At 48.0% G+C, this 21,308-nt stretch overlaps 1 protein-coding gene across 5 annotated transcripts in view; it reads left to right on the top strand.

Annotated features, from left to right (window-relative positions):
* The first annotated feature begins 14,539 nt into the window (after positions 1–14,539).
* The window catches only part of POLD3 (DNA polymerase delta 3, accessory subunit), a 63,799-nt gene continuing 57,030 nt past the window's right edge, over positions 14,540–21,308 (top strand). The window contains exons 1-2 of one of the 5 annotated variants that reach the window (XM_062196708.1): positions 14,540–14,720; positions 15,976–16,031. In XM_062196708.1, the coding sequence (XP_062052692.1) occupies positions 14,661–14,720; positions 15,976–16,031 (116 nt within the window). In that variant the 5' untranslated portion in view covers positions 14,540–14,660. Of the gene's footprint in view, positions 14,721–15,975; positions 16,032–21,308 lie in introns of those variants that run through there. The other 4 variants (XM_062196709.1, XM_062196710.1, XM_062196711.1 and 1 more) reach the window with 4 other exon arrangements.

The raw sequence follows: 21,308 nt of genomic DNA on the forward strand, positions 1-21,308 counted from the left end.
TCCCTTGGGGGAATCAAGATCCGGTTGGCATTTTGGACCATCTTTCTGGTGATGAGTGTGGTGGTCAGTGGGGACACCACAAGATGACCAGGACTGTGCTTTGGGAGGTGGCAGGCCTGGCACCTGCTCACCACAGAGGTGGCCTGTGCGAAGTGTGGCTGCTGGGACCTGCCACCGAGGGAGGCCAGCAGCTGGGAGGAGGAAATGCATTGTGAACGTGCCCAGTGGACGGATGGTCCCTTCACCTGGCTTAATGGGGCTCGGGGAGGTAGAAGCTGTTGACAAAGGCCATGGCCGTATTTCTGGGTATGAATTCCTGACAACAATGGGTGTGGCCAGGTAATCAGAGACCCAACCCTCCAGGATGGAAGACGAAGGCATTTCTCACTGATCACACCTGCCAACCGCCTCTGGCCACAGCATGCTCCCGTGGCTCCTGTGTGGCCCAGCCATGGACAGCACTGCTCAGTGTGCTCCTTTCTGTATAAGCTGGAAAAGGGACTGGAGATGAGTGAGACCTAAGCCTGGCCTCCAGGAGAGAGATGTACAAGGTGTGGATTTTTTTTTTTTTTTAGCAACAGGTGCACAAATATCCCAAGAAGAGAGTAGAATAGTCTATAATAAACTACCAAGTGGGTAAATAACCAAAACCTGTGGTTATCTGGTACTTGGGTACAACAGAGAGAGGGTGGAATGGGTTTGTGTGAGACAAAGGAAGTTTATGTGCCTTTACACACACACACACACACACTCATAGCATGGGATCAGGGGCAGGGGTTGGGGAGGAGAGGCAAAAGTAGCCTGGGATACCGGGTAAAGGCAGGGAATTTTGGAGACAAATTTTCAGCACAAACTATGGTAGACTGTGCAGTGCGCCTTCCCACACTCTGCCCACTCCCCCACCCCCCGCCGCACACACACCTCACAGCCTCACTACCCAAATCCCAGATGCCTGATGGGATGGGATGGCTTGTGAAAACTGGAAGCTGAAACAGAAGGAGGCCAAGCTGGATGGGCAGCTGCAGCACCATCCGGGCTGGTGCACAATCAGCAGGAGACTGTGAGAGACACCATGAAGGTGGCATGGGAGCGTTCCGATATTAAGGAGTGCAGCAGCACGGCGAGCGGTGTTTCTGGCTGCAGGGAAAGCAGCGAACAAAGGCGTGTGGCCGTGAGTGCGTGAGCCGTTGGATGATGCTGGCGCTGCTGCGGTTTTGTGTTAGAGGCGAAAAAAGACCACAGCCCATAAGGGTCTCCAACACACCTGTCTTCTGCTAAAAAATTGGGACTTTATCTTAAAACCCACAAGGAACCCCTGAAGAATTTCAAGCAGGAGTAATACAATCAGATCTGTGTTCTAAAGGAGAGCCAGTCCGGGGGAGGACAGGTTGGAATGGAGAGGAGGCAAAGCATCAGTTCCCTGCAGAAGCAGAACCAGCTGTGCAAACAAGGGCAGGCCAGGGAGCTCAGAGATGTGATGAGAACAGTGTGTTTAGGGGAAATCTGCTGTTTGGTTTCATCTTGTATTCCAGAGTCTTGTAAGAAGAAATATTGAATACTTTAATTCATCAATCCAGATATCCGGGGTGCTTACTGAAGTGCGTGCATAGAGGTTGATCATGTAGGAAGCGATAAAGTCTCTTTCTGACGTCTCCAGTAGCTGCACCCTTGCAGCTCTCTGTTCATACATAGAAGGTCACTCCCCTGCCCCCATTTCTGTTCACCAGGCCTTTGAAGATTTCCCCATCGCTTATCACCTTGATAACAGCTCCAACAGCTTCAGAGGTGGAAGGAAGAGGAGACACCTTCCACAAACAGTATTCTGGAGCTCCGCAAAGGGACCTGAGTGTAGAACAATGTTTCATTCACTTTCATCCCTTCATCCATCTATTCATTCCACCATTGGGTTCTCAGGCAGCAAATATTTGCTGAGGGCCAACCCTTGCCAGCTTTGGCCAAGCTGGGTGCTGGGAATCCAGGCATGAAAAGACCTTTGAAGGATCCCAGTCTGTAGGAACTGGGGATTGCCCACTTCCCTCTGCCTGCGGGGTCAGGTCTTCAGCTCCTGCTGCCACACACCCCTGACTGGAGACACTGAAGACGGAGGAGCCCCCAGAAGCTGCCATGCCTTTTCCTCAGATGGACGCCCACCACCATCGCCTCTCTCTGTTGCTTAGACAGCCGTGATATGAACCTCATGACTCTCCCCACCCCCACTCCCATGTTGCTAACTGGCCAGGGTTGTCTCCGCCCTCTAGCTTCAGTTCTTCTTGCTCTTCCTCACTGCTAACTCACTGAGCTCTTGCTTTGGTGGCTGTCAGTCCTCTGGCTGGTGTCACCAGAGGCCTCGAGTTGCCAAATCCAATGCATTCCTCTACTCCCTACCCAGTGCCGTGTGGGGAAGCATCTGACACTGCTGATGCCTCCTTCTTCTAATTCGGTTCTCTTGTTTCCACACCGCCCCCTCCCAGGGCTCCTTCTTCTTCTTCTCACTTCCTTTTCTTAGACCTTTGCTCCTTTGCCTGTCTCTTTACTGCTGGTGCACCCTGGGGCTCTGTCTTCAGCAACAGTGCCCGGGTGATGTGATCCCCCGCCCTCGCTGTAGCATTAGTTACATCTGCAAGTTGGGGACTCCCAGTCTAAGCACAGACATATCCCACATCCTGTTGGGCGTCTCCAGTTGGGTGCACTCTGCTCATTCTCTCTCTTACAACATGATCTTTTAACCATCCACTAACTTATCGGACTCCAACCAAGCCTACATGTCCCTTGAGTTTTCTTGTATCTCATATAGAGTGAGCTCATAGAATTCAGTGAACAGTTGAAGAATGAATGAATGAATGAATGTCCAAGAGCAACTTGTCCTCTAGCTGCTCAGTTTCCTGAAAAAGATGCTGGTAATGAGATTTAAAAAAAAAATCAAGGTAAACTGAGCAAATGAGATTCAGCCACATAAGAATAGTAGAATAGGGAATTGGTGAGAAAATCTGTTGTTAATGAAGGGCCAAAAGCTTACGGAGGCAGTGGTACAGATGAGCCATAGCAGCTTACAACTGTGTTTACACTAAAATTATGAGGAAGTAGGGGCTGTGGTGAAGCCAAAGAAGAAAACAGAATGGCTGTACAGGAAGTGGCCAGCGCTGCAGCGCAGTAGGTTAAGCTACCAGTTACTACGCCAGCAGCCCTCATCAGAGCACCGGTTCAAGTCCCTGTTGCTCCACTTTCGATCCAACTCCTTGCTAATGCATCTGGGAAGGCAGTGGAAGATGGCTCACTCACTGGGAGAACCAGGTGGAGTTCTAGGCTCCTGGCTTTGACCTGGACCAGCCCTGGATGCTGTGGGCACTTAGGGAGTAAGCAGGAAACCTCTCTCTCTCTCTCTCTCTCTCTCTCTACCTCTCTGTTACTTCGCCTTTCAAATAAATAAATAAGTCTTAAAAAATAAAAGCAAATCAGAATAGTCAAGAATGGTCATATAGAAGGAAATAGGCCATATAATGGTCATATAGAAGGAATGAAGCCAGGAAAGACAAGGACTCAAAGAGAGTGGTCCCCTCTACCAAGGCTGTGTCTGCAATGGCCTTTGCCCTTCTTCACTGGATACTGAAGCTGATTCCACGTGGCCTGCCCTCAGGAAGGCTTCTGATCAGCAGGGCTTGGAGGCCACAGGGCTATGATCCTTCAGAGGAGGATCTTATGCTCCCTCCTAGCCCTGAATGCCAGCCCTGCACAGATTAAGAACTGAGAAACGTTGTGGTTTAAGACAAAACTTTTGGCCGGTGCCGCGGCTCAATAGGCTAATCCTCTGGCTGTGGCGCCGGCACACCGGGTTCTAGTCCCAGTCGGGGCACCGGATTCTGTCCCGGTTGCCCTCTTCCAGGCCAGCTCTCTGCTGTGGGCCAGGAGTGCAGTGGAGGATGGCCCAAGTGCTTGGGCCCTGCACCCCATGGGAGACCAGGAGAAGCACCTGGCTTCTGGCTTCGGATCAGTGCGGTGCGCCGGCTGCAGCGCGCTGGCCATAGCGGCCATTGGAGGGTGAACCAATGGTAAAATGGAAGACCTTTCTCTCTGTCACTCTCTCTCACTGTCCACTCTGCCTGTCAAAATAAATAAATAAATAAATAAATAAGACAAAACTTTTAACTCACTTGCAATCTTCATTTTTACTATCACTGCTCCAAATGACCCTTCCAGCCCCCAAGGGAAAAGAGAAAGAGAAAAAAATATATGCAAAGCGTTTGCAAGATAGGGGCAGGGGATCTGAACACTTGGGAAGCAAAGGTTAACATGGGAACCTTTGATGGGTGACCTGGGGAATAAACAGGCTTTGGGCAGGGTGATGCAGGGCTCCGTGAAACAGGAGAACCAGCATGGGAATGTCGCGTGGGCTCACCCACCTCAGTTTGGTAACTGAGGGAATTTCCATGGATGGTTACAGGTCTGGTGAGGTGTTTTAGAGTAAGCACCTAGAGGCTTCTCTCCCCGCCCCTGGGGCTCCTGCCTCGGCAGCTGTCAGGAGGTTGGTGTGTGCTGGCTTTGCAGCTATAGATACTTGATACAAGATGAGCATGTTCTCATGCAGCAACTTACGGGAAACAAGCTTGCTGAATGTTGTTGAAAGCTATGACAAAGACACCACTCTTGATTTCAATTCCTTACGTTTTGGCTGGAGAGGAGGAATTACAGATCACCTAGTCCTGGATCCTCAAGTCCAGAGTTTCCTGTCTGTTGTCTCTGGTCTTCAGGCTGGGTTGGTTGCCTCCCCTGAGTTCCAGTGGCTTCCTGTGACTCCCTCTCTCTGTGCTGCTCTCTACTGTTCACAAACTGTAAGCTCCCAAGGCAGACAGACAGGAGGCCTTTTTTGATGTTTGTTGAATGAATGATCTAATTGCTAACTGCAGTGGTGTCAGTAAGTCCCGGGCCTCTCAGACTCTGGGATTAAGACCGTTGGACAGGTACATAGCTCTGGATGATAATTGTTTATTTGTTAATTTATAAAAAATTTGATTTGAGGGGCCAGCATTGTGGCACAGCACGTAAAGCTGTCATATATGATGTCAACATTTCATATGAGCTCTGGTTAGTGTCCCAGCTGCTCTGCTTCCAATTCACCTCCCTGCTAATGTGCTTGGGAAAGCAGTAGAAGACAGCCTAAGTGTTTGGGAGTGGATGGAAGACCTCTCTCTCTTTTTCTGCCTCTGCCTCTTTGTAACTTGCTGGGTCTTAGTCCACCCGTACAAGGATGGACTGGGTCTGAGGAAAGGTAAGTGCGCCGCTCGCCCGTTCCCCAGCCTCCTGATCCCGGAGACAATCAGTCGCAGCGGGGAGCCAAGTCTAGCAAGGACTCATTTACTTCCTGAGAAACAGAACCTTTTATAGCACAAAACTGCAGAGTCTTTGGGGCAGGGCTAAGGACCAACCAATCACTTAAATGGTCATTTTATGGGGGGATTTCTATAGGATTAGCCATATGTCTATACACTTGTTACTAGTTTTGTTACCTCCCCTGATGTTGCACAGCCAATCAGTTTTAGTGGTAAACAACTTTGGATTCCGCCCACCTTACTTCCTTTGGGCACCATCATGTAACTAATTTCCCCACAGTAACTCTGCCTTTCCAATAAATAAATAAATCTTTTTTTAAAAGACCTTTCTCTCTGTGTGTCTCTCTTGTAACTCTGCCTTTTAAACAAATAAATAAATCTTAATTTTTTTTTATTTGAAAGGCAAAGGGACAGAGAACAAAAGAGAAAAAGATCTTTCAGCTACTGGTTCACTCCCACAACAACCTGGGCTGGGTCAGGCCAAAGTCAGAAGCCCAGAACTCAGTCTTGGTCCGGGTCTCCTATGTGTATGGCAGAAGCCCAAATACCTGAGCCATCACCTGCTGCCACCCAGGGTGCACATTAGTAGGAATCCAGAATTGGAAGTGGAGCCAGAACTCGAATCCAGGCACACTGATATGGAACGTGGGTGTTCTAAATGGTGTCTTAACCACTGCCCCAAACACTCAGCAGGGTCCTTGTAATCCTTAATCTCATCTTTCTTGGTTCTGACCAATTTCGCTGCCTGCTTTGCTGTCTGCCTAAGACCTGCGGCAGCCTTGAAGCCCAGCTACCTTGTGGAGTCTTTGAGTTGCTCCTACAGGTTTGGTTTTCAGGCCCGAGTCCTGGCTTGCTTCCCCTACTCTTCCTCCAGGAATCCTACCTGTATATAGGTTGATCTCGCCTTACCTGTCCTCCTCCCTCCCCAATATTAAGCCTGATCTGTATTTCCCACCCCATGCTCTGTCAGAATCAGTAGACTCTCTAGTGCCAGTCATTTTGGGGATGAAGAGGAAGAAGAGGACAGTTAGCCTTGAATTTGTGAGACACCGAGACCTGGGAGTCTTGATCCTGGGGCAGCAACTGCTGGTGCCACTTGATACCAACATCCCCAGTGTTGTGTCCGACCTCCAGTGGTGAGTAGATGCTTTGCTTCACTGATGGTTCTGGTGTCTGGAGAACTATTCTTTTCCTCATCATGAAGTACCTAGGTTAAGCCTCATCCTTAAGGAATAGGGAGTGGGGCTTCTCTTTATTTAGCAGGAAGTGGCACTTGAAGTATAGGTAGGAATGGTGGTTCTGTTCCTTCCTGGAGATTCGCCTTTTACATTTCAAATAGGGAAAATGTTACAGATGCCCGAACTAAGATGTCGAATAACTTTACGTTGCTAAATGTCAGATTTTTTTTTCTTTTCAAAATGAAACTGTGGTTTTAAAAAATGATTATAGGGGGCCGGTGGTGCTGTGGTGTAGCCACAGCCTGTAGTGCCGGCATCCCATATGGTCATTGGTTCAAGTGCTGGCTGCTCCACTTCCAATCCAGCTCTCTACTATGGCCTGGGAAAACAGTGGAAGATGGCCCAAGTCCTTGGGCCCCTGCACCCGTGTGGGAAGACCTGGAGGAAGCTCCTGGCTCCTGCCATCAGATCGGCACAGCTCTGGCAGTTGTGGCCAAATGGGGAGTGAATCAGCGGATGGAAGACCTCTCTCTCTCTCTCTCTCTCTCTGCCTCTCCTTCTCTGTGTAACTCTGACTTTAAAATAAATAAATAAATCTTTAAAAATGGTTATAGAAATGGTACAGACTCTTGTAAAAATTCAAATATGTATTAGGAAAAAATAATGTAAGAGAGAGAATAAAAATTAGCCAGATGCTAACACCTAAAGACAACTGGTATTGAGAGTGTGGGTTTTTGGCACACCTGGGCTGCAAACACATCTCCACCACTTCCTACCTATATAGTCTGGGACAAATTACATCTCTGAGTTCCATTTCTTCATCTATATCATAAATATTGCTAATTTAAGGTATATGACTTGTATAAAATAGGGGAAACTGAAAATAAGCAATAATATTTACTTACTTTATAGATTGCTTTGAAGATTAAATGAGAATATTCACTCAAAAGGCCTAGCATGGTACCTGCACACTCAATGAATAATAAGTAGTAATGAATGCTATCTCAGGGACCCTGGTTTCTTGATCCAGTGTTTCTCCTCTTAAATCTTGCTGCCTTTAGTTGTAATTGAACTTAAGTCAGTATCCATTTATTGTGGACCCATTAGATGCTAGTGGTGGTGTTGGTGAGGCTAGTTCTGAAGTCCTACTTAGTTACTTGGTTAAGAAACTTTGTCTTAGAACCTACATGGAATTGTTTCTTATTTGCTCTTCCCAGTAATAACATAACACCGATTTCAGGGCTGGTGCTGTGGCGCAGAGGGTGAAGCAGGTTAAGCCATAGCCTGCAGCACTGGTATCCTGTAAGGGTGCTGGTTTGAGTCCCGGCTGCTCCACTTCTGATCCAGTTTCCTGCTAATGCACCTGGGAAAACAGCAGAGGATGGCCCAAGTCCTTGGACCCCTGCACTCATATGAGAGAGCAGGAGGAAGCTCCTGGTTCCTGGCTCCTGGCTCCTGGCTTTGGCCTGGCCTATCCCCGGCCATTTTGTCCACTTGGGGAATGAACCAGTGGATGGAAGACCTCTTTCTCTGTCTCTCCTTGTCTCTCTGTAACTTTGCCTCTCAAATAAATAAATAAATTTTTTAAAAATGGTTTCAAATTTGGCCCCCTTTTAAATGAAAGGTTTAAAATCTAATGGGATTGTTTGAGGATTACATAAGTCACTCTGAAAAGGTACCCACTACATGGTAGGTACTAAATAAACTATAGTAGTTATTATTGAAACAACATACATGGACTAAAATCCTCACCTGTGATCTAAAAGAGTGAAAGTACTAAGAGATATTCTTTTCTGGTTACTTTTGACCACAAAACTGAGCATTTAGGCATTATCTAGATAAAACACTTATCTCCTGCACACAGTTGCAAACTTTTTACTGGCATTTGCTAGCTGTGGTTTTCTCCCAAATCTAATCAAAAGTCCAACCACCTGCCCAAACTTCCAATACCTTACCTGAAAACCAACAAGATTAATTTCTGTTTGCCTAGACTCGATGTTTCCGTGTCATGTAGATAGCCAACATATCCCATTTGTTGCTTGGCTTCTACTGAAAGCAGTGTTCACTTGACTGACATATACAGGGAATTCCAAAGTTGTGCACTACAATCTGTTAGCATTCCCTGTCCTTGAGCTTGGCCACTTGCAGTTGTAAACTGTCTCAACAATGAGCTGGCAAAACATAGTATTTAAGACTATGGATGCTGCAGCATGACTGTCTGGGTTATTATCCTGGCAGTGTTACATTGTGACCTTGGGCAAGTGATTTAACCTCTCTGTGCCCAATTTTACTTACCTTCAAAAAGGGGATAATAACACGCCTTAATTCCAAGGCTTGTTATGGAGATTGGATGGGCAAATGTTTGTAAAGCACTTGGAAGAGAGCCTGGCCTACAGATGGTGGTATATGAGTGTTTGTTATACAATAGTTACCATTTCTGGAGCACTTTGCTATCTGCCAGGCGTAGAACGTGTTACTTCCACCCCCCTCTCAATCATGGGAGGCAGATATGTCATTTACAGTGGTGTGCTAGAGCTTGCTTGTGCTTGCTTATGAGAACCAAATATTTTATTTTGAGAAAGTTTGGAAGTCAGTAGGTACTAAAGTCAGACCCATTATTAAAAGTTAAATTATTGGTGCTGCTGCTGTGGCACAGTAGGTTAAACCACTGCCAGCATCCCATATGGACGCCAGTTCGAGTCCTGGCTGCTCCCACTTCCCATCTAGCTCCCTGCTAATGTGCCTGGGAAAGCAGTAGAAGATAGCCTAAGTGTTTGGGACCCTGCCACCCACATGGGAGACCTGGATGAAACTTCTGGCTCCTGGTTTCGGCCTGGCCCAACCCTGGCTGATGCAGCCCTTTGGGGAGTGAACCAGTGGTTGGAAGACCTTTCTTTGTCTCTGCCTCTGCCTCCCTATGTGCCTTTTGAATAAATAAATAAATCTTTTTTAAAAGGTTAAATTACATTTATAATCAAACATATTAAAAATGAAGATAATATTCAAATCTTATCACTTCCTAAGTATTTTACTACCATCGATGCCCAATCCTTTGCAGTATTTGCATGGTAGAAAAAAATGGTGTGAAATTGTGCCCTTCTCCCTAACTCTGCCTCTGGTGATGTCAGTAGCTGGCTTTGATATCTGCTGTGTGGAGCAGGGCTACCCCAGACGTTGGCAGCCACTACAAATCTGGAGTTTTATTTATTTGGCAAGTTGGTTGTTAAACACTTATCTATACGCCTACTTTTAAAATGGTGAAATTGAGAAATTACATGATTTTGCCCAAGGCCACACAGCTAGGAAGTGGTAATGCGGGAGGCAACCCTAGGATTTTGTTTGCTTGCTTGTGTTTAAAACAAAAGCTGTGTTTCCAAAGCCTATGTGCTTGCTCTTCAGCTACTCTCCCCTGAGCATAGGAATGTGCACACTGGATACACCTCAGACACAGAAACAGAAGAGCTATCCCTTCCCTGGAGCTCCTGGGGCCTTAATGTGCACATCTAACCCCAGCCTACCCATCCCGTGCATAGCTGTGAAAGCTCCTCTCCAGTCCCATTATTTTAATCCAGCCTAGAAATGCCTTTGGTCACTAATTTTTTTCTTTTTTTGAAGGTTTATTTATTTATTTGAAAGAGTTACACACAGAGAAAATAAGAGGCAGAGAGAGAGAAGGAAAGGCAGAGAGAGAGAGAGGTCTTGCACCTGTTGGTTCACTCCCCAGATGGCTGCAACGGCCAGAGCTGTGCCGATCCAAAGCCAGGAGCCAGGAGCTTCTTCCAGGTCTCCCACACGGGTGCAGGGGCCCAAGGACCTGACCATCTTCTATTGCTTTCCCAGGCCACAGCAGAGAGCTGGATTGGAAGTGCAGCTGCCAGGACTTGGACCTAGTGCTCACATGGGATGCTGGCACTGCAGGCAGCGGGTCTACCCACTCCACCACAGCACAGGCCCCTGGTCACTTGATCATCCCATTGCTGTTTTGCCTGTGGTTCATTTTTGTCCATTATCTCTCCTTCCCAGAACTTCCTTTCTGTTGTTGTTCAGGGTTAAGATTAAACCCATTCTTTCCAATACCTGTCCTAGTTTGTGTTTTCTGGGGTTGAAAAGGCTTGGAATAGTAGTGAAGGTTCTCTAAATAACCAATTTCCTTAAACTTTTGATTAACGTAAATATGCATCCAGGAAACTACGCATATCGGAAGTGTCCCACTTACTCATTTCCACAAACTCAACAAACCCCCGAGACTGGCACCAGATCAAGAGCCAGAGCCGAATTTTCATCTCAGCAGCCTCTTCATCCTCTTGTCTAGTTTCTACTTTTCCAAGGGTAACCACGAATCTAGTGTCTAAGTCTTGCAATTTTTTTTCCTTTTAATTTTTATTTATTAGCAAGAGGGAGAGGGAGAGAGAGAGAGGGAGAATGAGCTCCACCTGCTGTCTCAAATGCCCACCACGGGCAGGGCTGGGGCTGAAGTCAGAAGCCAGGAACCCAATCACTCGAACCACCACCACTGCCTCCCAGGGTCAGGAGCTGGAGCCATAGATCAAACTCAGGCACTCTGATGTGGCAGGATACGGGCATAACAGTCTTAACCACTACCCTTGCTACGGGCACATCCAGGACTGTGTTGGGAGAACACTCTGTCCAGGATTATCTTCTCCTCCTTTTGGCATGGGGGTAGTGTCAGGACTCTTCTCTGGCCAACTCCCTTGACTTACTTCCTACTCCACAGGAGCAATGACAAGAGACCTGAGTTCAGATTCCAGCACAACCCCTGAATAATCCTGGGGCCCTGGGAGGTCCACTTCTCTCTGAGCCTCAGCAATCGAGTCTACAAAATATAAATGACACGATCTGTTTGCAGGGTTGCCATGAGGACCAACTGAAGTCTCAGCCTTAAACACCTTGTACAGTGTGCCTGCTGTGGAATAATGTACTAGCCAATTATTACTGACTTTATTTTGTGAAAGCACAACGTGAGGGTTTGTGTCTATTATTCTTAAATCTGGCCAAATGGAATGATCTGATTTTCTTATCTGCTCTTCCTCCCAGTCTTTCACATCTCAGTTAAGGCATCATTGCCATTGCCATTTTCTTTTCTTTTTTTTTTTTTTTTTTTTTTGACAGGCAGAGTGGACAGTGAGAGAGAGACAGGTCTTCCTTTTGCCGTTGGTTCACCCTCCAATGGCCACCGCGGCTGACACGCTGTGGCCAGTGCACCGCGCTGATCCGATGGCAGGAGCCAGGTGCTTCTCCTGGTCTCCCTTGGGGTGCAGGGCCCAAGCACTTGGGCCATTCTCCACTACACTCCTGGGCCATAGCAGAGAGCTGGCCTGGAAGAGGGGCAACCGGAGCAGAATCCGGTGCCCCGACTGGGACTAGAACCTGGTGTACCGGCGCCGCTAGGCGGAGGATTAGCCTGTTAAGCCACGGCGCCGGCCACACTGCCATTTTCTAAAGATTTAGGTTCCAAATATAGGTGTTTTTCTTGATTCCTGTCTTTTTTAATCATCTAATTAACCAGTAGGTTTTGCCAATCCTAAAAGAAAACTCAGGCCACTAAATTTCTCTTATTTCCTACTACCCTATTTTAAGCCAGCACTGCTGTTATGGAACATTCTAAAACCGCTTGGAGGAATTGCTATAGAATCCTGAAACCTAGGCCCACTTGCACAACACACCACAAGTCGCTCACTCACTTGTGGAAGTGAGTAGGTATTTATTGCAAACCATAGAATAAAGAGCCAGGAAGCTATGGCTTAATTCCTAAGCCCCCTGAGGGTTTGGGGTAAAGGTTGTTATAGACTGAAGAGGAGTTGAGACATGCATGTTCATGTCTCATGTTCATGTGCAGATCACTGCTTGGTCTGTAGCACTTGTGGCCCTCCTGATTGGTTGGTGATACCGTATTCTTTTGGGAATTTTGGTGGTAGCAGAGTGGACTCCGATCAGTCAGGTGGTAGCTACCTACTTCTTTCTCAGGGCCTGGGGTTCCAGATGAGACCAAACATCAAGAAATTGCCTACAGGGGAGATAAATGACCTCATGATTCTTATGTTCAGGGATCCTGTAGGTCTAGTTACACCACTCCAACAATTTAGTGAATAATTTTATTTTAAAATATTTATTATTTATCCCAAAGGCAGAGTCATGGAGAGAGATACTCCCCAAATGACTGCAATGGCCAGGCTGAAGCCAAGAACCAAGAACTCAATCCAGGTCTCTTACATGCGTGGCAGGGGCCCAAGCACTAGAGCCACCTTCTGCTGCTTTCCCAGGTGCATTATCAGGGAGCTGGATCAGAAGTGGAGCAGCTGGGACTCATAAGGGATGCTGGCATTGCAAGCAGTGACTTAACCTGCTGTGCCACAAAACTGGCCCCTAGTGAGTTAATTTTGTAAGAGGTTGATTTGCAATCATGAAAGCTGGGCAAGGAAACTTTAAGCTAAGGGAAGGCAGCTGGGAGACCATGAGAGACTGGGACTTAAATATCTCGAGGTGAGTGTGATGTAATGTAATGAGAACGGCCTCCATGTCTTAATGACTGCCGCTGTACCCTCACTACCCCGAACCGTTCCTGGCCCTTGGTAGGCTTTTGCCATCTTACAGATAAGGAACCAGGCTCTGAGTGGTTAAACAACTTATAAAACTCAGTACATAAAAAATCAGACTCAAGGGGCCAGGGCTGTGGCATAGTCAGTAAAGCTGCCGCTTGCAGTGCCGGAATCCCACATGGGCATGGTTCAAGTCCTGACTGCTCCACTATGGATCCATCTCCCTGCTAAGGTGCCCGGGTACAGCGGCGGAAGATGATGAAGATGGCCCAAGTGAAGTGACCCACGTGAGGGACCTGGAAGAAGTTTCTGCCTCCTAGCTTCTGGCTTTGGCCTCGCCCAGCCCGTTGCAACCACTTGGGGGTGAACCAGTGGATGGAAAACCCCCCCCAACCCCCCGCCCCCGACTCTGCCTTTCAAATAAAAACTAAAAATTTAAAAAGAAATCCAGATTCAAATCTGGAGTCCTCTAGAGCTTGACTGCTTATCCACTCTGCTGAGGACCTTGGCTTATCCTAAATTTTTGGTGATACTATGAGAAATTCTCACGCAATTCCCCAACCTTGTCCTTCTCCTTGTCCGCTTTAACTGAGAAGGACGTTCATGCCATCCTACACACACCTCCTAAGGCATGGAGTGCTGTGGCCCCGTCAAGGTCTCCTCTCTCCCTGGCCCCTGCTCCCCCACATTCCCGCTATCTGGAGCTTTCTCTTCCCGGCCCCGCCTCCCTTACCCGCTTGGAAGAACTTCTAATTCTTTTTTTTTTTTTTTTTTTTTTTTTTTTTTTTGACAGGCAGAGTGGACAGTGAGAGAGAGAGACAGAGAGAAAGGTCTTCCTTTTGCCGTTGGTTCACCCTCCAATGGCCGCCGCGGTAGGCGCGGTGCGGCCGGCGCACCGTGCCGATCCGATGGCAGGAGCCAGGTACTTATCCTGGTCTCCCATGGGGTGCAGGACCCAAGGACTTGGGCCATCCTCCACTGCACTCCCTGGCCACAGCAGAGAGCTGGCCTGGAAGAGGGGCAACCGGGACAGGATCGGTGCCCCGACCGGGACTAGAACCCGGTGTGCCGGCGCCGCAAGGCGGAGGATTAGCCTACTGAGCCGCGGCGCCGGCCGAACTTCTAATTCTTTAACTCTGCATTATAACAGGCAAGTATTGTATTCCAGCTGGTCCAGCCCAATTTTTATCTTTATCGTCCAAAACTGTGGCCTGCCTGAATAGGTTCCCAATATTTACTGAATAAAAGTATCGCGAGGCAAGGATTCTTTGATCAATTTACAGATGAAAAGGCTGTGGCTCCTACAGGTGACGCATTTTGTGCGGTCACTCAGCGGCGGGGTGAAATCCGACCCCTCCTCTCCACATACACCGCACACAAACCCGCCCCGACCGCGGCTCCTACTGGCTCCACCCACTTCACCCTGCGCCGTCTCCGTGACTAGTTTGACCCCTGGGCGGCCGCCGTAGCGCGTCGCTTCGGTTGCCGTGGGAAACGACCCGGGACCTGGGAGGGAGTAAGGACGTTTCCCGCCGGCGGGAGCTACCGCTGTGACTGAGAAGGGGGTACCCCGAGCCCGCGGGGCCCATTGCTGTGGCACCATGGCGGACCAGCTGTATCTGGAAAATATAGACGAGTTCGTCACGGACCAGAACAAGATTGTGAGGAGCGAGGGCCTGGGGGAGCAGGCGTGCGACTGGGGTCCTGGGCCAAGCCAGGGCGGGGGGTGGGGGGGCTGGACGCTCATAGCTGGTGGGCTCGTGGGGAACTGGCCGAGAGGGGAGACAGGTCCCCGTCACCGCGTGCTCCCGGGGCGAGCGAGGACTCGCCGGGGAGGGCTGATGGCGCGCGCGGTAGCGGGTGTTCCTCGGGTGGGCGTGTTGGGGGCTGCCCCGGGGAGAGGCCGCGGGGGTTGAGGGTCTAAGACGTTCCTACGCCGGCTTGACCAGGCGGGTGGCGTTTCAAGCCGCAGGTTTGCCTCTGAGGAAAGTGTGCCTCAGCCGGGTGGAGGGACGGTCTGACCTCGGGTTTCCTCTTCCTGGAAATTGGAGTATTGACGGGGGCGTGACCTGCCTGGCGGGGTTGGTGTCCCGATCGGAGGCGAGGGAGGCGAGTGCGCCTTGCGAGGCGTGGTAGTGAGCGCCCGCTGGGTGCCGGGGCACCGTGGCTACGCGCTGTTGTTGCCCGTCATCTTTGCCTCGGCCCTGCCCACCCCCGCCCCGGGCTGGGAGTCGTATTCCTCCGGGGAACCCAGGGGCCAAAGAACGAGTTTGGTCGCTCTTAGAGAGGGCGGCGCCGTCTTCGAACCTGGGCCTGGCTCTTCCACGAGTCCTTCGAGCTCGCCCCGGCCTGTGCCTGACCTGCCCAGGTCTTCTGATTATCGGCAGCTCGGCCTGTAGCGAGCTTTAGCGAGAGAGTGACAGGCGGACGGGGTGGAGGAGGGCTGCACGCTTGGTGTCAGTGGTTCCCATCTGACCCGCTGCGGTCTTCATCCCGACCCCTGCACCGCCTGTGCCCCTCGTGCTCGTCCCTGTGGCTGCAGCTTTCCTGAGCGATTTCTGCGTCATATGCTTGGGAAGTCATTTAGCTCCTAGGTGAGTTTTCAGGTAGTTTAGGCCGGCGGTTCCCCCACAAAGGCAGAATCTAAAGAAAGGCCTAAGTGAAACGAGCGAGAGGAAAAGGAGAGCTCTTTCTTTACGTGTATTCGGACTGTCTTTGTATGAAGCACTCTGTGGGGAAAAACAAACTTTTTTTAGTGTTTGTAAAGTAGATATCTATTCTGCCAGCCCAGGTAGTTCTTGACAAAACTGTGGTGGTATTGATTGCAATTGATAAGGCACAATCGCACTCAAGATTACTGATCTAGGCTCTGGGTGCATTTCATAAAACATTCTTCAAAATTGCTTCTTCTTGCAGGTGACGTACAAATGGCTGAGCTATACACTAGGGGTTCATGTTAACCAGGCCAAACAGTAAGTCCAATTTACTACCAATTTTAATCACATAGAGGAGGGTTTTGTTTTGTTTCTTGTTTTGCTTTGTTTTTAACTCTTTAGATAGCTCCTAGGATAGAACTAATTTTCTTTTTTTCCTGAGTAAATGGGAAAGAACACTTATTTTACTACCTCATATTTTTGTCTCTTTTAGGAGACTGGTAGACTTAATAACAAAGGTGTGGTAATCAATTTACTGGATTTATTTGCATCCTTGGCCTGTTGTGAACATGTTTGTTATTTCAGATTTCTTAAATGAATTAGTTATTTTTGCATCTAAAATTTATATGTCTGTTATCTTACATCTTCACCACATTCTCACATGTGGGCCTTAGACCCATCTCCAGATGTTACTGGAGTACTTCATAATGAGGTCAACAGGTGTTCGACACAAGCTGTGTGACAGGGTGAGCGATTTAAGTGAAACTGGAAAGGGAGTGTTTAGGATGGTGCATGGCCTTGCCCTTCTTCAATTTAGTGCCGTGGTGTCACCTTTCCTTGCCTAAACTTGGCATCTAACCCGAGCCCAAAAGAAAGGTGAGCTTTTGAATTAACTTCCAGGCTGTGGATGATGTCTGTGACCCAGGGGAGGAATTAGTGAACTGGCTGAGGATACATATATTGGGTTAAATTCTCATTTTGTTTGTTTTATTCCTAAGGCTGGTCTGAAGTTTCTTCTGGAGTCATAGAAACCTAAAATCCCTGACTTCTAGAATGGGTTGATTTGGTTTTATTGGGTTAAGCACATCTAGGAGTCTAATTTGGGGTGTGATGTTAAAGCTTTCAAAACCCAGCAACTCTTATATAGGGATGGATTTGGATTGATTTTGACTAAAATTGCATAAGACTAGTTCTGGCCCAAACCCAAGAGCTTCAGTTAACTTTGTCAATGGATACCTATGAGAGTTATTGTTTGTTACCATTATGGGTGTTTAAATAAAAGCTGAAGCAACTGTTAACCTGTTGGGGTTTAAGGATGAATAATGACTGGATTCTCTGAAAATGAAATAAAGATGTATGCAATTTTAGTGGAGGTACCCCAATTACTTGTAATTTTTATAGCATTAGCACACTAATTCCTACCTGTGTACCCAACTTTACCTATACCACTCTCTATCTCAGTTGTGATACTGTAGCCATATTTGCTTTGCTTTTCTTCAGATATGTGAAGTCATTCTCACCACAAGAACTTGTACCTTTCTCTCTGCCTAGATTGCTTTTCTTAGCTTTTTTCACCCTTCAAGTTTCAAACTCTAATTCCATGTTACAACAAGCCTTCCCCAATTCTCTATTCCAGGTATCCTCACCCTTCCCTGTTTTTTATCATAATACAGTTAATTTAGACTTACTATTTATTTTGAAAGTCAGAGTTGCAGAGAGAGAGGGCGAGACAAAGTGCTCTTCCATCTGCTGGTTCATTCCCCAGATGGCTGCAATAGCCAGCACTGGACAAGGCTGAAGCCAGGAACTAGGAGCTTTATCAGGTCTCCCACGTGGGTGGCAGGGGCCCAAACACCTGGACCATCTTCCGCTGCTTTTCCCAGGCCATTAGCTGGGAGCTGGATCAGAAGTGGAGCAGCAGCTGGGGTACAAACTGGCACCCATATAGGATACCAATGTCGAAGACAGTGCTTTTCTCTGCTTTGCCACAATACTAGCCCCCTACTGTTAATTTCTTTCGTGATTCTTTTTTTTTTTTTTTTTTGGCAGGCAGAGTGGACAGTGAGAGAGAGACAGAGAGAAAGGTCTTCCTTTTTTTTTTTTTTTTTTAATTTTTGACAGGCAGAGTGGACAGTAGAGGGAGACAGAGAGAAAGGTCTTCCTTTGCCATTGGTTCACCCTCCAATGGCCGCCGCGGTAGGCGCGCTGTGGCCGGCCCACCGCGCTGTTCCGATGGCAGAAGCCAGGTGCTTCTCCTGGTCTCCCATGCAGGTGCAGGGCCCAAGAACCTGGGCCATCCTCCACTGCACTCCCTGGCCACAGCAGAGAGCTGGCCTGGAAGAGGGGCAACCGGGACAGAATCCGGCACCCCGACCGGGACTAGAACCCGGTGTGCCGGCGCCACAAGGTGGAGGATTAGCCTACTGAGCCATGGCGCCGGCTGTGATTCTTTTTTTTTAAAATAGATTTATTAAGACATAATTCATATACTGTACAATTTACCCATTTGAAGTATACTGTTCAATGATATTGAAAACTTAGAGTTGTGCAGTCATTACCACAATTGGTTTTTTTAAAGATTTATTTATTTTTTATTTATTTGAAAGGCAGAGTTACAGAAAGAAGGTGAGAGACAGAGAGAGATCTTCCATCTGCTGATTCACTCCCCAAATGACCGCAACAGCCAGGGCTGGGCCAGGCCAAAACTAAGAGCTTTATTCATGTCTCCCATGTGGGTACAGGGCCCAAGCACTTAGACCATCATCTGCTGCCTTCCCAGGCTATTATCAGAGAGCTGGATCAGAAATGGAGCAGCCAGGACACTAACTGGTGCTGATCTGGGATGCTGGCATTGCAGGTGGCAGCTTAACCAACGGTGCCACAGCACCAGTTCCTCAGGCTACATCTTAACTACTGTCAATCACCCTCCCAGTTATCAAGCTAATTTTTATTTTGTTGCTTATTTTTTTTTTTGTAGCAGGAAGCATACTAGCAAAGTTTAATGAGGAGAATACAGCTGACAGGCCAGGTGGGCATCTCAGCAAAGAACTGAGAGCCCAGCTTGCATTCAGACTGGAGTTTTTATAGATATGGGCCCACCGTTTCTCCTCCCTACTTCCTCTTCTGGGGTATTGCTGGATATAGGGCTTTCTCAGCTTAGAATTTGGGAAATTCCTCTCAAGAGTTTAACCAGCAAAACGTTCTTTGTCTTAATAGTCCCCCTGGTGCTGGGTGCAGAAGATTCCCCGAAGCTTCCTCCCCTCCCCGCTGCCTGGGAAGGGCTGGGACCCACCTAGCAAGGTTATTGACTTAGGCAAGACTTTTTTTTTTAAGTTTTAATTATTTTGAAATAACTAGATACACACACACATACACACACATACACATCTTCCATCCTCTGGTTCACTCCGCAGATGACCACAACAGCCAGTGCTGGGCCATGCCAAAGCCAGGAGCCTGGAGCTTCATCTGAGTCTCCCACATGGTTGGTGGGGCACAAATACTTGGGCCATCTTCTGCTGCTTTTTCCAAATCCATTTGTGGGGAACTGGATCAGAAGTGGAGCATCCAGGACTCGAACAGGAGCCCATATGGGATGCTGGTGTTGCAGGCAACAGCATTACCCACCATGCCATAACACCAGCCCCTTGGGCAAAACTTGATGTCCAAATGCTGGTCTGCTTCCAAGGCCTGCTCCTACTGTTTCTCATTCCACAGCACAGAATTCCCATTTTTGTTTTTCAGCCCCTCTCACAATACATAGGCTAATGTCTACCTTCCTACCTAACGTTTCCCTCTTTAAAAAAAGTAACCCATGATCTCATGTGGGTGGAGCAGGTGAAGGTCTGTCTTCTGTAGGTTCTTTGGGCTAGTGTATGGGTGGCGTAGAACTGGTATTACTGGTGTTGGTTTTCTTCTCTTGCTGCTGTCCTGTGGTGTTTGGAGGTGGCCTGGAAAAAGACTGTCCTGTGTGATCCAGCGGGCTGGTCACATGGTCCAGCAGGATAGGTTGGGACTCCTGACTCTTGATCATCTGGAGCTGGGTGGCTTGTATTTGTGGCTCTTGTCTTCTCCTGGCTAGCTCTGCCAAAAATATGTCACCAGCAACAGCAGGGTCAGAGGTCCTTGTCTTTGGACAAGAAAAGGAGTTCAGAAGTGAGAGTAACAATATGCATGCTGGCAAAGTTTAATGAAGAGAATACACCTGGCAGGCCAGATGAGCATCTCAGCAAAGAAGTAAGCCTCAAACTAATTTTTTTATTTAGATTTATTTATTTATTTGAAAGTCAGAGTTACACAGAGAGAGAGGGAGAGACAGAGAAAGAGAAAAAGAGAGAGAGAGGTCTTCCATCTGCTGGTTCACTCCCCAGATGGCCGCAACTGCCGGAGCTGTGCCGATCCGAAGCCAGGAGCCAGGAGCTTCTTCTGGGTTTCCCACGTGGGTACAGGGGCCCAAGGACTTGGGCCATCTTCTACTGCTTTCCCAGGCCATAGCAGAGAGCTGAATTGGAAGTAGAGCAGCCGGTTCTCCAAGCGGCGCCCATATGGGATGCCGAGGTGTTAACCCCCTGCGCCACAGCGCTGGCTCCCTCAAACTAATTTTTAAATGAACATTGAAATGTGTAAATAGTGGCTGGAAACAACCATTTTATTCTCATGGATTCTTAATGGTCTGGAATTTGGACAGGGAACAGAGGGAATAACTTATAGGTATTTCCTCTGGGAAGTCTCAATGACTGGAACCCAGTCATCTGAGTGCATTTTTTTGTACACATCTGGCAGCTGATGCTGGCCATTGGCTAGGACTTTCTATTCCCCCCAGTTCTTTTATGTTTTTAGCATTACTTTAGACTCATAAAATGGTAAACTTGATAGTTAGAGTCTCAACCCTCATTGATTTGAACAAAATAATTTCACATTGTAAAAATGCTGTGGGGGCCGGCATTGTGGCATAGCAGGTGAAACTGCCACCTGCAGTGGCATCCCATATGGGCGCTGGTTCAAGTCCTGGCTGCTCCTCTTCCAATCCAGCTCTCTGCTGTGGCTTGGGAAAGCAGTGGAAAATGGCCCAAGTCATTGGGCCCCTGCAACCACATGGGAGGCCTGGAGGAAGCTCCTGGCTCCTTGCTTTGGATTGGCACAGCTCTAGCCGTTTTGGCCAACTGGGGAATGAACCAGCAGATGGAAGACCTCCCTCTCTCTCTCTGCTTCTCCTTCTCTCTGTGTGTAACTCTGACTTTCAAATAAATAAATAAGTCTTTAAAAAAAAAAAAAAAGTTGTGAAAGAATTAGGCTAGGGAAGGCTGTATGGCTATGTACAGTACTTGTCCTGGAAAGAATTGTGTGTGGAATTTGCAAGGTAAATTAATAAAGTGAGAACCTCTAATCATGTAGGAAGTGTATCTTTTTTTTTTTTTTTTTTTTTGAAAGGCAGAGTTAGTGAGAGAGAGAGAGACAGAGAGAAAGGTCTTCCTTCCCTTGGTTCACCCCCCAATGCCTGCCACGGCCAGTGCTGCACTGATCCGAAGCCAGGAGCCAGGTGCTTCCTCCTGGTTTCCCATGTGGGTGCAGGGCCCAAGGACTTGGGCTATCCTC

The sequence above is a fragment of the Lepus europaeus genome, chromosome 7 (genome assembly GCF_033115175.1).
Source record: "Lepus europaeus isolate LE1 chromosome 7, mLepTim1.pri, whole genome shotgun sequence".
NCBI classification, from domain to species: domain Eukaryota; kingdom Metazoa; phylum Chordata; class Mammalia; order Lagomorpha; family Leporidae; genus Lepus; species Lepus europaeus.